The sequence below is a fragment of the Ovis canadensis genome, chromosome 9, assembly GCF_042477335.2.
Source record: "Ovis canadensis isolate MfBH-ARS-UI-01 breed Bighorn chromosome 9, ARS-UI_OviCan_v2, whole genome shotgun sequence".
In the NCBI taxonomy this organism is placed as follows: Eukaryota; Metazoa; Chordata; class Mammalia; order Artiodactyla; family Bovidae; genus Ovis; species Ovis canadensis.
The window spans coordinates 58,700,786-58,718,487 of record NC_091253.1 but is presented as its reverse complement, the minus strand read 5'-3'; the positions used below and the strand labels follow the sequence as shown (position 1 = coordinate 58,718,487).

The 17,702-nt window shown below is 43.4% G+C and overlaps 1 protein-coding gene across 1 annotated transcript in view; it reads left to right on the top strand.

The window, feature by feature from the left end:
- Nucleotides 1-1,827: 1,827 nt before the first annotated feature.
- The window catches only part of TRPA1 (transient receptor potential cation channel subfamily A member 1), a 57,668-nt gene continuing 41,793 nt past the window's right edge, over nucleotides 1,828-17,702 (top strand). The window contains exons 1-3 of the mRNA XM_069600811.1: nucleotides 1,828-2,294; nucleotides 8,990-9,149; nucleotides 11,839-12,014. Of these exons, the coding sequence (XP_069456912.1) occupies nucleotides 2,190-2,294; nucleotides 8,990-9,149; nucleotides 11,839-12,014 (441 nt within the window). The 5' untranslated portion in view covers nucleotides 1,828-2,189. The remainder of the gene's footprint in view (nucleotides 2,295-8,989; nucleotides 9,150-11,838; nucleotides 12,015-17,702) is intronic.

The following is a 17,702-nucleotide window of genomic DNA, read 5'->3' as shown; positions in this document are numbered from 1 at the left end:
TCACTATTCCAGGGGATCTTCTGAACCCAGGGATCAAACTCCTGTCTCTTGTGTCTCCTGTACTGGCAGGCAGATTCTTTACCACTGTGCCACCTGAGAAGCTCCCTAACTGTGGAAAGAGTGTCAGTTAAATTCAAGGCTGTGCAGAGTAATTAGCTTTGGAAGGAAGTTTTTTCTTTCTAAACTTGTGGCCCAAACATAGTGGCAACATGTGGCAAACACAGTTTCAGTGGCTACATTATTTGTAGGTAGATGTAAAACTAACTTCTCTCACAGAGAGTAGACACCTTCCACTCCACAACTACACCAGCTCTGTTGATTAATAAACTCAGCACTGGCCCATGAAGATAAGCCTCTTCAAACAGTGTTGACGGTAAACAAGTGGACACTAGTCATCATGATTTCTTGTATAATCTAACAGTCATTTTATTAGCCCTGCTGAAACACCAATCCCTAAGGGGATTAGTATGTTATGCACAGGAAATGGAGCCAGAGGTTCAAAGTGACTTCTTCTAATCCCTCAGCCCACTGCTAGGATTTAATCACTCCCCTTTTCTTCCCTAGTAGCTCAGCTGGTTAAAAAAATCTGCCTGCAATGCAGGAGACCAGGTTTGATGCCTGGGCTGGAAAGATCCCTTAGAGAAGGAAATGGTCACCCACTCCAGTACTCTAGCCTGGAGAATTCCATGGACAGAGGATCCTGGCAGGCTACAGTCCATGGGATCACAAAGAATCGGACACGACTGTGTGACCAACTCTCACTTTCTTTTCTTTTGGAAAGCTAAGTTTTTCTAAAAAACCTCTCCAGCTCAAAGAGCCTTCTACAATGGTGCAGACACAGTAAGGTGAAGCTTGGTGACTTTTAGCTGGGAAAAAAAAAATAAACCTATTTATTTATTTTTAAAATTAGGTTTTGCCACATGGTATATGAAATCTTAGTACCCCCACCAGTGATCAAACACAGGGCCCTTGCATTGGAAGCCCAGAGTCTTAACCACTGGACTGACAGGGAAGTCTCACAACAAACTTTTTTTTCCACTGTGTTGAAATAGGATTTATTTGAAACAGTTTTTTGTTAAAACAAAACAAAGCAAAGCAAAATGTTAAGTTTGGCTTTCAGCAGATATCCAGGTCACTGTAATGGCCTTTAGAAATATTAAAATCTTAAACATCAATGAACACTCCAAGTCTTCCTTAAACATAACATGACAAGTTTCACAGTCTAGTACTCTTGAAGGCAAAGTTGCATCAGATCTCACAATCTTGACATTTTGTAGTGTTTATAACTTAAAAGATCTATGAAACATCCCCCCCAAACCTGTTGTAAACGTCATTACTTCAAAACTGTATGTAATATTATGTGCCAGGAAGAGAGAGAATACAGAGGTCTGTCAATTCTGCATTGCATAGAAACAAGAAACAAGAAAGCCTTTCATTAAAAAATGTAACAACTTTCTGCTTTAGTTTCCAAGAAGCCAGGACTGATCTCAAAATTGGAAGCCTTAGAACACAATGCCTCAAGTTCTAGGGTATTCTTTTGATTTACACCCATTTTACATGAGTTGATTGTCCCACTTTAAGAATGGTCTGAGTATTGTGATTTTCTTCTTTTTTAAATAAATATATGAATTAAAAAAGACTTATATAATAGAAAAATTAACATCTTCCCAGTATGCCCAGCCACCCTCTTGTTATTCTCTCCCCCGTCCGGCCCCCTTTTCTCTCTGATTGCAGGACAGGACTTGGGCTCTCAGGGTTTTTATTACAAGTCTAGATTCCGTGGAGACACTCTGATATGACACCTAGACTCAAGGGTGCGCTGCTGCAGCCGGGACGGGCCAGTCGCGCTTACCGCCCGGGGGACACACGTGGCGCGGCCTCCCCCTGGCCGCGCGTGGACACGGTGGCGCGTCCCCACCCTTCCACGCGCCCCTCCTGCTTCCTGCCCTACAAGTAGCCTGAGCCGGGCAACTCTGGCCAGAAGTCCTCCCGGCCTCACGCAGAGCAAACCTCTTTTCTCCCGGGGACCGCCGGGTGCGGAAGAGCTCGGAGCTCCGGCGCGGACCCCAGCGGCGCGCGCGCCCCCAGCGCCCAGGCGGCGCCCGGCGCCGGCTCACCGCGACCGTCTCGCCCTAGGTGCCCGCGCCGGTGGGGAGCAGCTGCCGCAGGTGGCGTCCGGGGCGTGGTCAATGAGGCGAAGCCTGAGGAAGATGCTGCGCCCCGGGGAGAAGGAGCCCCGGGACTTCGTCTGCCTGGGCGTGGAGGACCACAAGGACAACAGCAATGACTTCAAGGTACCCGGGCGGGCGCGCTCTCAAGTCCGGGCGCGGGTCGGCTCTTCCTAACTTTACTCTCCTCGACTCGAGGTTTCCTAGCGGGCAGCCCCGGGCTGGGAGGACCCGGCCAGGTGAGGGCTGTCTGCATCGGGGTGTGCGTGCGGTCCAGTATGGACCTCGGGAAGTGGGGAGCTCGGGGAGTCGGGTTCTTAAAAGGCGCCCGCCGGTTGGTGCCGGCTTTATCCTTCCTCTTTGCGTGTTTGTTCACCCTGCTTTTGCTTGTGGTGGGCAGCTGTAGCGTGGGGAGACCAACCCCCAAAGTACCGAGAGCGTTTGGCCGCAACTGCCTGGTTCCAAAATCGGAACCAGTTTTGGAGTGTGTGCTGTTCTCCTTTTTATAGATTTTATTTAGAACCAAACAGCTAGATGGCTGAATCTGGCGGTCAGAGAGCTAGCTACTCAAGAGTTTGGCGTTCAGAAGCACGCTTGTCTCGCGGAGGCAAATGGAAGCAGAACCTAACAGTGAGGTGTTGCAGGGATTGGGAGGACGGCCCTCTCCAGGGGCTGGGGCAGTCAGGGCAGTCAGTCGGAAGGGACTTTGAGGGAGGAGACCCTTCGAAGCTAGGTAGGTGGTCTTCCGGGGTCCCAAGGGCTAGAATGGGGCTTCTGTTTCTTTTGCGGATTCCAAAGTCGCTCTGGCCAAAAGGCTGCACCAGCTCGGGTTGCTGGCTGATGGCGCTGAGGGCAGAGGCTGTCGGATGCTCAGAAAACTCATCGTTGGATGCCTCACGTTGTCAGTAGGAGGAAGCATCTCTTTTTAAACGTTAAAAGAATTAAAAGCTCTCTCCAACGCCACCACAAATCTCTTTGCATGGTGAAACCATTTACACTTTGATTTGCTCATGGAATATATTTTAGAATACTTTCAAAATCAGCTGCTGGAGATGTATCTCATTCTTCTTAGCAGCTTTATAATATTCCCTTGTATGAATGTGTCATGCTTTACCAGACCAGTACGTGTGTGTTTTGTTTTGCTATTACACACACATGTGATTGAGTGTCTGTGGGTGTAGATATGGCTTCCTCTGTCTACAGTACCTTAATGAGTACGTTAAAGGCCTAGTAGGATCAAAAGTCACCTATGGGCTTAATTTTGGTAGAAATTGCCAAGTTGCCCTCTAAATAGGTTAGGTGAATAGACAGTGTTTTTAATCCTGCTTGTGAGTCAGGCATGCATAGAAAATTACGTAAAACCACAAACCAGGCCTCCCAAGGTGCATCCAGATTAAATCCAGATTAAATACTTTTCCTCCTCTTTAATATTAGTATAATAACTATCGTCTTTTAGCTTAATACAAAGAAATGAAGTTCTAAGTGAAGGTCAAACACTAGGATAGCGTCTTTGGAATTAACATTAAGGGACTGGAAAAATTTTTTAAATTTTGAAAATCACACCGAATGTCCTTTCTTTACTTATCAATGTGGTCTGTGTTTTCTAGAGATAATTAGTGAAGGAATTCTGCAATGCAGTGTCTCAAACTTACTTTCTTTGTGTTTTAATTTGTCTTTGTTTAGTTTTCTTGCCTAAATCGAGCAGAAGCATTTATGTTATCTAAGGCTTGTGAAAACCACAGTCAAGCTTGTAGATTGAGGGATTTATATATTTTATTTTGTTCAGTTCAGTTCAGTCGCTCAGTCGTCTCCAACTCTTTGCTACCCCATGAATCGCAGCACGCCAGGCCTCCCTGTCCATCACCAACTCCCGGAGTTCACTCAAACTCATGTCCATTGAGTCGGTGATGCCATCCAGCCATCTCATCCTCTGTCGTCCCCTTCTCCTCCTGCCCTCAATCCCTCCCAGCATCAGGGTCTTTTCTAACAAGTCAACTCCGCATGAGGTGGCCAAAGTATTGGAGCTTCAGCTTCAGCATCAGTCCTTCCAATGAACACCCAGGACTGATCTCCTTTAGGATGGACTGGTTGGATCTCCTTGCAGTCCGAGGGACTCTCAAGAGTCTTCTCCAACACCACAGTTCAAAAGCATCAATTCTTTGGTGCTCAGCTTTCTTCACAGTCCAACTCTCACATCCATACATAACCACTGGAAAAACCATAGCCTTAACTACGCGGACCTTAGTCGGCAAAGTAATGTCTCTGCTTTTCAATACACTGTCTAGGTAGGTCATAACTTTCCTTCCAAGGAGTAAGCGTCTTTTAATTTCACGGCTGCAGTCACCATCTGCAGTGATTTTGGAGCCCCCCAAAATAAAGTCTGCCACTGTTTCCACTCTTTCCCCATCTATTTGCCATGAAGTGATGGGGCCAGATGCCATGATCTTCATTTTCTGAATGTTGAGCTTTAAGCCAACTTTTCACTCTCTTCTTTCACTTTCATCAAGAGGCTTTTGAGTTCCTCTTCACTTTCTGCCATAAGGGTGGTGTCATCTGCATATATGAGGTTATTGGTATTTGTCCCAGCAATCTTGCTTCCAGCTTGTGCTTCTTCCAGCCAAGCATTTCTCATGATGTACTCTGCATAGAAGTTAAATAAGCAGGGTGACAATATACAGCCTTGATGTACTCCTTTTCTTATTTGGAACCAGTCTGTTGTTCCATGTCCAGTTCTAACTGTTGCTTCCTGACCTGCATATAGGTTTCTCAAGAGGCAGGTCAGGTGGTCTGGTATTCCCATCTCTTTCAGAATTTTCCACAGTTTATTGCGATCCACACAGTCAAAGGCTTTGGCATAGTCAATAAAGCAGAAATAGATGTTTTTCTGGAACTCTTTTGCTTTTTCGATGATCCAGCGGGTGTTGGCAATTTGATCTCTGGTTCTTCTGCCTTTTCTAAAACCAGCTTGAACATCTGGAAGTTCATGGTTTACATATAGTTAAAGCCTGGCTTGGAGAATTTTGAGCATTACTTTGCTAGTGTGTGAGATGAGTGCAATTGTGCAGTAGTTGGAGCATTCTTTGGCATTGCCTTTCTTTGGGATTGGACTTTAAATCATCCTGTAGAAATCTCAGCAGTGAGACTAGTTACAAACAAATACATGTAGCACTCTGGAGATTTCTTAACTTTCCTCATTAAGAAGACATGGTGTACAATATTTTCTCCAGCATGCACACACAATATCTTAGGACTCCTGACAAAATTGAAGTATGGCAGAAAACTTAGAAGATTAGAAATGTGGAATATGAATCATCTGACTGATGCTTTTAATCTTTTCCAATGACTTTCTTTCAAGGGAGTTAATACGTCAGCTTTTGGCCTTAATTTCTCATTGATATGAGCTTCCCTGGTGCTCAGATGGTAATGAATCCACCTGCAATGCAGGAGACCTGGGTTCAATCCTTGAGTCGGGAAGATCCCCTGGAGGAGGAAATGGCTAACTACTCAGTATTCTTGCCTGGAGAATTCCATGGACAGAGGAGCCTGGCAGGCTACAGTTCATTGGGGGATTGCATAGAGTTGGGCACGACTGAGTGACTAACACTTACCTTACTTACTTACTTCTCATAGTTATAATCTCCCATTTGTTAAAATTTCTCATTGTAATAATTTCCTTCCTTTTTGCCCCATACTGCATATATATATTTCATTAAAACAACCTAAAACAGGTGTGTTTGATACCTCCAGTATAAAGGACTCAGAATTAGCTTCTTTAAACCTAATAGGAGAACTAACCAATCAATCCTAAAGGAAATCAACCCTGAATATTCATTGGAATATTGAATAATCATTGATGCTGAAGCTGAAGCTCTAATACTCTGGCCACCTGATGTGAAGAACCAACTCATTGGAAAAGATCCTGATGCTGGGAAAGATTGAGGGCAGGAGAAGAAGGGGGAGGCAGAGGATAAGATGGTTAAGAGAGTGTCATCTACTCAACGGACATAAATTTGAGCAAACTGAGATACCGTGAAGGACAGAGAAGCCTGGCCTGCTGTAGGCCATGGGGGTCACAAAGAGTCAGACACAACTTAGCGACTGAACAACAACAAACGTGATCTAGTCTGTTGCATTCTGTATCTAGTCATAGAGTTCAGAATCTGAAAGAATCTGAAGTGCCCTGTGACAGTAGAAAACTATATTGACTGAATATGCAATGACTTGTCCAGATGACATCCTTGACTTTCAGTACTTTCTTTAAAGAAATCTCTTTGAAGCCTAGGTAACATGCCGTGAACTAAATTCACACAGCACATCTGATGAGCTTGTATAAAATATTTAGATGCTTTGTTATCATTGTGAACTCAGCAGTACCTCATGAGCCTCTGAACCCAGGCCTGGCTGTCAGAGTGTGTAATTGGGTTTGTGTTGACTGCACATCAGTGAGTAGACCTGTAAATTGCTCTTTTTGACACTGTGGGGTAAATGAGAGAATTCCTGTATTATTACTGGAAGAACATATCAATTTCAAGTGCTATAATACTTCCTAATGGAGTCAGGTAAACACTTCCCTTGATGGGGTGAGACATTGAAAAAGAGCCTACTTCTGTGAAGAGCTCATTTTAAATTTATTACTGAATATGTATAAATTTGGAAATTTCATACCTTGTGAGAATGAATCAAAAGCAGAATATCAACACCTTGAAATTTCACAAGGAAGAGATATACTGTCATCCATGACAAGTCATCTTTAGTGCAGTTATAATAAAGAATATAAAGAGCATGAAGAAAACAAACCTTGGAGAAAATTTACATCTTCTAGAAAGTTCTTGCTCCTCCCCTGACATCAGTGGACATTAATGTCTGTTTGGAATCATACTTTTCCAGGCCAATGACAACTGCCAACTATGCCCAAAACTTATGGAACTTATCCTGCAAAGTTTGTTCTTATGATCTGGAGACTTCATCACACAGTTTCTCTATCACAACTTCAGTCTCCACTGTATGTTGGATTTTTGACATTCATCAGTCAGACAAAATCTGCATTCCATGTACCTTCCATTCAAATTCTAACTTCGTTCCTTACTGTGTGCCTTTGGGCAAACAATGTAACCTCTCAGTGTCTTGATCTTTGGTGGTAAGTAAGTACACAAATAGTGGAAACAGTGAGAGAATTTAATTTTAGGAGGCTCCAAAATCCCTGCAGATGGTGACTGCAGCATGAAATTAAAAGACACTTGCTCCTTGGAAGAAAAGCCATGACAAACCCAGACAGCATATTAAAAAGCAGAGATATTACTTTGCCAACAAAGGTCCATGTAGTCAAAGCTATGGTTGTTTCAGTAGTCATGTATGGATGTGAGAGTTGGACTGTAAAGAAAGCTGAATGCCAAAGAATTGATGCTTTTGAACTGTGGTGTTGGAGAAGATTCTTGAGAGGCCCTTGGACTGCAAAATCAAACCAGTCCATCCTAAAGGAAATCAGTCCTGAATATTGATTGGAAGGACTGATGCTGAGGCTGAAGCTCAAGTTCTTTGGTCACCTGCTATGAAGAACTGACTCATTGGAAAAGACCCTGATGCTGGGAAAGATTGAGGGCAGGAGGAGAAGGGGATGACAGAGGATGAGATGGTTGGATGGCATCACCAGCTTGATGGACATGAGTTTGAGCAAGCTCTGGGTGTTGGTGTTGGTGATGGACAGGGAAGCCTGGCATGCTGCAGTCCATGGGGTCACAAAGAGTCGGACACAGTTGAGCAACTGAACTGAACTGAACTAAACTAAATGCTAGCCCTTCCTGCCTGCAGAGAACCATGAGGCACTGCACCTGACCTGACTTGGCCTGGCTCAGAATCCCAGGGGTCAAAAGGGAGGAGATAGTTCATTCCCAGAGGAGATTGGGCAGCTGTTCTAGATAACTGACCAAGAGACTTACATGACCATCCTTCAATATGATTCTATCTCCATTACCTAGGAACACATTGGGTGGGAATTGACTATCGGCAGGAAGGCCAAAGAAAGGACAGTAATTTAGTTTCTACTTTTACTCCTTGCATTCATGAAAATCTTTTTTCATCAACCAGAATCCCTTATGCTGTGGTTTCAGTACATTTTTCACCTGGAAGAAATAATGCCTCTATGTTTTCACTTTACTTATTTTCTTCTCAGCTCGCATCTATTACATTTACTTCCAAACTCTTCTCAAAGCCTTTATTTCTACAGCATATACAGGTTTGGGATCAGAAATCAAATTATTTATTTAATGTGCTTATCGATGTGAAAGCATTTGTAGACCCGGGTTCGATCCTTGGGTCAGGAAGATCTCCTGGAGAAGGGAATGGCTACCCACTCCAGTGTTCATGCCTGGAGAATTCCATGGATAGAGGAGGTCGTGGACTACAGTCCAGAGGGCCTCAAAGAGTCACACATGACTGAGTGACTAACACTTTCACTTTCTTTCTACATGTCTAAGAATCAGCCAGACAATTAAGGAGACAGAGGTTCGATTCCTAGGTTCAGAAGATCTCCTGGTGTAGGAAATGGCTACCCACTCCAGTATTCTTGCCTGGAAAAACCCATGGACAGAGGAGCCTGGCAGGCTACAGTCCATGGGGTCACAACGAGTCAAACACAGCTGAGCATGTATGCTCTGGGGCATGCTCTATATGTCTAAACATTTTGTGTTCTTCAGAAGAAAATTTATTTACTTTATCATAAGCACAAGAACTAGTTTGGATGATAATCTTTTGACAATGAACTTATCATACTAATAAGTTTTATATATGCTTATTTAAGGTAACAATTTTGTATATACTTCTAGGTGGTGTTCGAGGGAAACAAATGCAGTTTACAAAACTTTGTGAAGAAACACAAGAGATTAAAAAAATATGATGATGTGAATGCCTCCCCTTTGCACCATGCTGCAGAAGAAGGTCAAGTAGAGCTGATGGAGATGATTGTCAATGAGTCCTCCTGTGAAGGTAACAGAACTTTACAGCTAGTGCTGGATATTTCATCGTCTCATTAGACTCATTTGGAAAGAGTGGAATGAAGTGATTCTGGAGCGTCAGTTAGTTCCAGATTATAAAGGGCCTGAATGTCTCACTCAGGAATGTGGTCTTCCCTCCAGCCAATGCCCTTCAATCTTTTCCACAGAAATACTGCAGAGGATGGTGCAGGAATCTGGGACAGCCCACTGCCAGTGCAGATTTTCTTTGCAATTGCATGATAGACCATAAAAAATCATGTATATTTCATGTATTCTTATATACTATTTCCACTGAGGTCATCACATACTTAAATTGCTTGCTTGCTGTGTGCACATCCTAAGTCACTTCAGTTGTGTCTGTCTCTTTGGGACCCTATGGACTATAGCCCACCAGGCTCCTCTGTCCGTGGGATTCTCCGGGCAAGAATAGTAGAAGAGCTAGCCATTTCCTTCTCCAGGGGATGTTCCCAACCCAGAGATCGAACACGCATCTCTCATGTCTCCTGCATTGGCAGGTGGGTTCTTTACCTCTAGTGCCACCCTTATCGTGTCAATAAAATTGACACCCCAAGAAGATGTCACATCCTCCCCAGCCTTGTGCCCCCGGCCTTCTTTGAGAAACTCAGCTGTAGTTGATAAGGAAGAGGGGTGACACAGAGATTTAAGCAGTGAGGTGGTGTAATAAGACCATTATTGTTTATGGTAAGATGAAGGTCAGTTAAAAAGCTGTTTTAGTAGTAAAGAGAAGTTGAGCATCTACTAGGGTTTTGAGATTGGAATAAGGAGAAAGGGAGAGATTCCAGGGCTATTTCACATGTAGAGTGGAAAGTGCTTCATAAAGATTGAGTGCAAGGAGTAAGTGATGAAAAGGTGGACTGATGTTGACATTCTTAATTTAGGGATTAGATGAATAGTCTAGCCATCTGGAAAAGAAGGTTTATAAGAAAACAAGAAAAGTGAGTGTGAGGAGATAATTTAAATATGGTCATACTGAGTTTAAAAGGCCCAGGGGACATCCACTTGAAAATTTCTAGTAGACTTGTAGCCTAATACCTTGCATCTAGTAGACCAAAAATATAGAAGGAAAGGGTCACACCACAGGGCCAGTATTGCATAGGAAGTAGCTCAAATTGTGTAAATGCATGAAAATCCTTTAGAAGACCATAGAATTGCCAATGAAGGTGGCTAAGGGTAAAACACCAATGTTCAGGGTCAGAGGGCAGAGGAAAAGGCAGAAAAATGATGGTGAAGACAGTGATGCATGAGATTGATGGCACATGAGCCAAGGGAGAGATTAGTCAGAAGGCTCAGGTACCACAAAGAGATCGCATAGAAAGGAGACACAATAACCTTGACATTAGAAGGCCTCCTGACCTCTATAAAAGTGATTTATGAAAAGCAATAGTGGTAAAAGCCAAATTCAAGTTATTTAATTGATGAGTGGGAGTTTGTAAGTTTTGGCCATGGTTTCATGAGGTTTGGTGCTAAATAAAATGTTGAGTGTGGTGCTTTATCTTGATCAGACAGAATGGTCAAGGGATGTGTGTGAGTATGTGAGAGAGAGAGAGAGACTGTGTGTGTGTGTGCGTGTGTGGGTGTGCATGTGTGTGTGTGTGTGTCTGTGTGGTTGAAAATGAGGCACTGGAGTGACTGAGAGCAGATAGTGGGGAGATAAATGTTAAAAAGGAGAGAAATGAGAAATATGGCTGCAGCATGATTCTAGGCATTGTAGGTGGTCCTTAAGTCATATTTAAGAATGAGCTCTTTTCCCTTCTCTTCAGACATAAAAATATACTACCACCAATTAAAATGGTTGATAAAGCAGACAGTTGTGTCTTTTTTAGAGCAGATATAAAGTAAATCCTGCAGTGTCAAAGGGCATGCTAATCACAGGGTAAATAATACAACGATATATTGTAGAAATATGTCGAAACCATGTATGGCATCAAGGTGCACAAGCTCTAATTCCAGTCTTGCATTTGTTAGTGGTACATCTTTTTTCTCATTAACATTTTTTTGAACCAATGCTAAAGGCCAAACACTCCACTAAGATCTTTAAGGACATAATTTGATATTCTTCTTCTAAAAATATTGCAAGGTGTACCTATGTTATGCTCCCTCCTCTTCTTCCCTCCCTTCTTTCCTTCCTTCCACCAAATTTGAACATGAGAAAACTGAGATTCAAAGAACTAAGTCAGCTTACAGAGCTCCTTACTGGCTGCATAATGTTGGCAGGATTTTGAACCTCTCTAGTCCTCATCTTTCTGAAAAATGGTCATGGCCCCTTGTGAGCTATTAGAGGGTTGGATGAAATTATGGTTGCATGGAACTTAGAGTTGCCTGGTGTAGAATTGTTACTTTTATATAAACTCAATGCTTTGCAACAAATCCCCAAATTCATAGTACAGATAAAAGCATGTAGCAATAGGAAGACCTATTTCCCATGGATCCTACAGATTGACAGCTAACTTATTTGACAAAGTCAGTGCCGTCACTGACATGCATCCCCAAAGGTGTCTGTTAGATGTTTTTGAGAACTGAAGCTATCTTTTTATTTCTCCTAAAGAAGGTGAAGCCTCTACCATGGCACTTGGCACCGAGCTTTGCAGTAAATAGGCATGCGGTAGGTGCCAAGTACAATCCAAGCAATGTCTCACCTGTATTTTGGTGTCTTTTTCTAGTACTGAATGTGATGGATGATTATGGAAATACCCCACTGCACTGGGCTGCAGGAAAAAACCAGGTGGAAAGTGTTAAGTTTCTTCTTCGCAAAGGAGCCAACCCAAACCTCCGAAACTGCAGCATGATGGCCCCACTGCATGTGGCTGTGCAGGGCGGGTACAACGACGTGATGAAGGTGAGCTTGCTGGTGGCTCCCCAGGCTGAGCAACTTAGCGTGGGCCGGGCCTCATGTCCAGTTATGTCTGCTTTGGCCAAAAGGCCAACCTCGGCTGCCAGGGCCAACAACACGTGATGATTTTAAAGCTGGCTTTTCTTCTGACCAAAACCATCTCCATAGTGATCGTGATGATGATGATGTGATGAATAATAAGCACCATCTTATTTTCCTGATTAGTTCTTATGTATCAGCTACCAGCCTTTTTCTGTGTTTAGAAGCCTTCTGTATTTTTGGTTTTTAAATCCCCATTTAAAAAAATCTATAAAGTAAGACCATTATTATCCCCATTCCATAGCTGAGGAAACTGAGGAAGAGAGAGAATAAAATAACGTGCTTAGTTAGTACGCAAGAGTTAGAAGGAGAAAGCAAGAGTTAGGAAATTTGTCTTCATTTTTATGTTTCTCAAGTCAGGGTTTTACTGCTTTTAGCTGGCTGATCTAATGCTTCAAAAAAAGGAGGTGACCAGTGCCTTGGTGAAGAGAGGAAATATAATTAGGATTTATTGTTTTTGTGAGAGTCAATGACATGCCTTAGTGGGTGACATGTCTTAGCAGAAGACATAATAATAATATGGGGAAATTTCTTAATATTTTTTTAAGAGAGTGAGTTGGGTTAGAGGAAGCCTTGAGAAATGCAGTTTACAAATGAATTATATTCTAGAAATTCATTTCTGAGGTAGGTAATTTGGACCTTGCAGTAAGTTTTCCTGTAGGAAAAACATTGCAAAGGATGACACGGCTGTTGTGTCATAGTTCCGGCTGCTATCACAGAAAAGTGCAGACCCAGTGGCTTGAACAACAGCTGTCTCTCACAGCTGTGGAGGCTGGGTTGACCGAGATTGAGGCAGTGGAAGATTTGGTATCTGGTAAGGGCCTGATTCCTGGTTAATAGGTCGCCTCTGTCTCTCTGTGTCTTCATATTGAGGAAGGAATGAGAGCTTTCTGGGCTTTCATTTATAAGAGTGCTAATCCCACTCATGAGGGTTCTGCCTTCATGATCTAGTTCAGTTCAGTTGCTTAGTCATGTCTGACTCTTTGCAGCACAATGGACTGCAGCACGCCAGGCTTCCCTGTCCTTCACCAACTCCTGGAGCTTGCTCAAACTCATGTCCAGTGAGTCAGTGATGACATCCAACCATCGCATCCTCTGTCAGCCCCCTCTCTTCCTGCCTTCAGTATTTCCCAGCATCAGGGGCTTTTCAAAGGAGTCAGTTCTTCCATCAGATGGCCAAAGTATTGGAGTTTCAGCTTCAGCATCAGTCCTTTCAATGAATTTTCAGGACTGATTTTCTTTAGGATGGACTGGCTGGATCTCCTTGCAGTCCAAGGGACTCTCAAGAGTCTTCTCCAAGACCACAGTTCAAAAGCATCAATTCTTTAGCACTCAGCTTTCTTTATAGTACAACTCTCACATCCATACATGACTACTGGAAAAACCATAGCTTTGACTAAACGGACTTGTTGGCAAAGTAATGTCTCTGCTTTTTAGTATGCTGTCTAGGTTGGTCATAACTTTTCTTCCAAGGAGCATGCATCTTTTAATTTCATGGCTGTAGTCACTATCTGCAGTAATTTTGGAGCCCCCAAAAATAAAGTCTCTCACTGTTTCCCCATCTATTTGCCATGAAGGGATGGGACCAGATGCCATGATCTTAGTTTTCTGAATGTTCAGTTTTAAGCCAACTTTTTCACTCTCCTCTTTCACTTTCATCAAGAGGCTCTTTAGTTCTTCTTTGCTTTCTGCCATAAGGGTGGGGTCATCTGCATATTTGAGGTTATTGATATTTCTCCCAGCAGTCTTAATTCCAGCTTGTGTTTCATCCAGCCCAACATTTTGCATGACGTACTTTGCATATAAGTTACATAAGCAGGGTTACAATATACAGCCTTGACGTACTCCTTTCCCGATTTGGAGCCAATCTGTTGTTCCATGTCCAGTTATAACTGTTGCTTCCTAATCTGCATACAGATTTCTCAGGAGGCAAGTCAGCTGGTCTCGTATTCCCATCTCTTTAAGAATTTTCCATGGTTTGTTGTGATCTACACAGTGAAAGGCTTTGGCATAGTCAATAAAGCGGAAGTAGGTGTTTTTCTGGAACTCTCTTGCTTTTTCAATGATCCAACAGATGTTGGCAATTTGATCTCTTTTTCCTCTGCCTTTTTAAAATCCAGCTTGAACATCTGGAAGTTCATAGTTCATGTACTGTTGAAGCCTGGCTTGGAGAATTTTGAGCATTACTTTGCTAGCATGTGAGATGAGCAAAATCGTGCAATAGTTTGAACATTCTTTGCCATTGCCTTTCTTTGGGATTGGAATGAAAACTGACTTTTTCTGGTCCTGTGGCCACTGCTGAGTTTTCCAAATTTGCTGGTACATTGAGTGCAGCATTTTCACAGCATCATCTTTTAGGATTTGAAAGAGCTCAGCTGGAATTCCATCATCTCCACTAGCTTTGTTTGTAGTGATGCTTAGGCCCACATGACTTCGCATTCCAGGATGTCCGGCTCTAGGTGGGTGATCACACCATCGGGGTTATCTGGGTCATTAAGATCTTTTTTTGTATAGTCCTTCTGTGTACTCTTGCCACCTCTTCTTAATATCTTCTGCTCTGTTAGGTCCATACCATTTCTGTCCTTTATCGTGCCCATCTTTGCATGAAATGTTCCCTTGGTATCTCTAATTTTCTTGAAGAGATCTCTAGTCTTTCCCATTCTGTTCTTTTCCTCTATTTCTTTGCATTGATCAGTGAGGAAGGCTTTTTTATCTCTCCTTGCTCTTCTTTGGAACTCTGCATTCAGATGGGTATATCTTTCCTTTTCTCCTTTGCCTTTCACTTCTCTTCTTTTCTAAGCTGTTTGTAAGGCCTCCTCAGACAGCCGTTTTGCCTTTTGCATTTCTTTTTCTTGGTCTTGATCCCTGGCTACTGTACAATGTCACGAAACTCCATGCATAGTTCTTCAGGCACTCTCTCTATCAGATCTAATCCCTTGAATCTATGTGTCACTTCTACTATATAATTGGAAGGGATTTGATTTAGGTCATACCTGAATGGTCTAGTGGTTTCCCTTACTTTCTTCAATTTAAGTCTGAATTTTGCAATAAAGAGTTCATGATCTGAGCCACAGTCAGCTCCTGGTCTTGTTTCTGTATAGAGCTTCTCCATCTTTGGCTACAAAGACTATAATCTATCTGATTTTGATGTTGATCATCTGGTGATGTCCATGTGTAGAGTCTTGTCTCATGTTGTTGGAAGAGGGTGTTTGGTATGACCAGTACATTTTCTTGGCAAAACTCTGTAGCCTTTGCCCTGCTTCATTTTGTACTCTAAGGCCTAATTTGCCTGTTACTCCAGGTATCTCTTGACTTCCTACTTTTGCATTCCAGTCCCCTATAATGAAAAGGACATTTCTTTTGGTGTTAGTTCTAGGAGGCCTTATAGGTTTTCATAGAACTACTCAACTTCAGCTTCTTCAGCGTTACTGGTTGGGGCATAGACTTGGATTATGGTGATATTGAATGGTTTTCCTTGGAAAGGAACAGAGATCATTCTGTCATTTTAAAGACTGCACCCAAAAACTACGTTTTGGATTCTTTTCTTGACTTATGAGGCTACTCCATTTCTTCTAAGGGATTCTTGCTGACATACTAGATATAATGGTCATCTGAATTAAATTCACCCATTGCAGTCCATTTTAGTTCACTGATTCCTAAAATGTTGATGTTCATTCCTACCATCTCCTCTTTGACCACTTCCGATTTGCCTTGATTCATGCACCTAACATTCCAGGTTCTTACCCAATGTTGTTTTTTATAGCATCGGACTTTACTTCCATCACTGGTCACATCCATAACTGTGTGTTGTTTTTGTTTTGGCTCCATTCTTTCTGCAGTTATTTCTCCGCTCTTCTCCAGTAGCATATCGGGCACCTACTGACCTGGGGAGTTCATCTTTCAGTGTCATATCTTTTTGCCTTTTCATAGTGTTCATGGGGTTCTCAAGGCAAGAATACTGAAGTGGTTTGCCAGTCCCTTCTCCAGTGGACCACATTCTGTCAGAACTCTCCACCATGACCCATCTGTCTTGGGTTGCCCTATGGCATGGTTCATAATTTCGTTGAATTAGACGAGGCTGTGGTCCATGTGATCAGTTGGATTCATTTTCTGTGGTTGTGGTTTTCATTCTGTCTGCCCTCTGAGGGATAAAGATAAGAGGCTTATGGAAGCTTCCTGATGGGAGAGACTGACTGTGGGGGAGACTGGGTCTTGTTCTGATGGGCGGGGCCATGCTCAGTAAATCTTTAATCCAATTTTCTGTTGATGGGCGGGGCTGTATTCCCTCCCTGTTGTTTGACCTGAGAGCAAACTATGGTGGAGGTAATGAAGAAAATGGCACCTCCTTCGAAAGGTCTTGTGCACACACTGCCACACTCAGTGCCCCCAGCCCTGCAGCAGGCCACCACCGACCCACACCTCTGCCAGAGACTCCTGGGCACTCAGAGGCAAGTCTGGGTCACTCTCTTGTGAGGTCACTGCTCCTTTCTCCTGGGTCCTGGTGTGCAGAAGGTTTTGTTTGTGCCCTCCAAGAGTCTGTTTCCCTAGTCCCGTGTAAGTTCTGGTGGCTCTATGGTAGAGTTAATGGCAACCTCTTCCAAGAGGACTTATGTGATACCCAGGTCTGTTGCACCTAGAGCCCCTACTCTGGTGGCAAGGCACTGCTGACCCGCACCTCCGCAGAAGACACTCAGACACTCAGAGGCAAGTATGGCTCAGTCTCTGTGGAGTCTCCTGGTGTACACAAGGTTTTGTTTTAGCCCTCCAAGTGTCTCTGGTAGGTATGGGGTTTGATTCTAAACAGAATTTCACCCCTCCTACCATCTTGCTGGGGCTTCTCCTTTGCCCTTGGACGTGGGGTATCTTTTTTTGGTGGGGTCCAACATTCTCCTGGAGAAGGCAAAGGCATCCCACTCCAGTACTCTTGCCTGGAAAATCCCATGGACGGAGGAGCCTGGTAGGCTGCAGTCCATGAGGTCACTAAGAGTTGGACATGACTGAGTGACTTCACTTTCACTTTCATGCATTGGAGAAGGAAATGGCAACCCACTCCAGTGTTCTTGCCTGGAGAATCCCAGGGATGGGGGAGCCTGGTGGGCTGCCGTCTATGGGGTCGCACAGAGTCAGACACAACTGAAATGACTTAGCAGCAGCAGCAGCAGCATTCTCCTGTCAATGGTTGTTCAGCAGCGAGTTGTAATTTTGGAGTTCTCACAGGAGAAGATGAGCGCCCGTCCTTCTACTGCATCTTGTAGACCTAAGCACTTCCCAAATGCCCCTCCTCTTAATACCACACTGGGGATTAGGATTTTAATATATGAATTTTGAGGGACAAAAACATTCAGTTTATCACACCATACCCAAACCTACTCAGCCTATAATACACCAACAGTACCTCAGGGGTATCCATGAACTCCATGCTTCCTTAGTTCAGACCCCTTCCTCTCAGCCCCCTGAGTCCTTGTCTCCTGTAAGTCAGGCAAAAAGTGTGTGAGAGGAGCCCCCTTTCCACTCTCCCCTTGTGCCCTGTATGTAGCTTTGCCATAATCCTTGTACAGCAATCAAATGTTCACATACTCATCTCCCACTCTGACT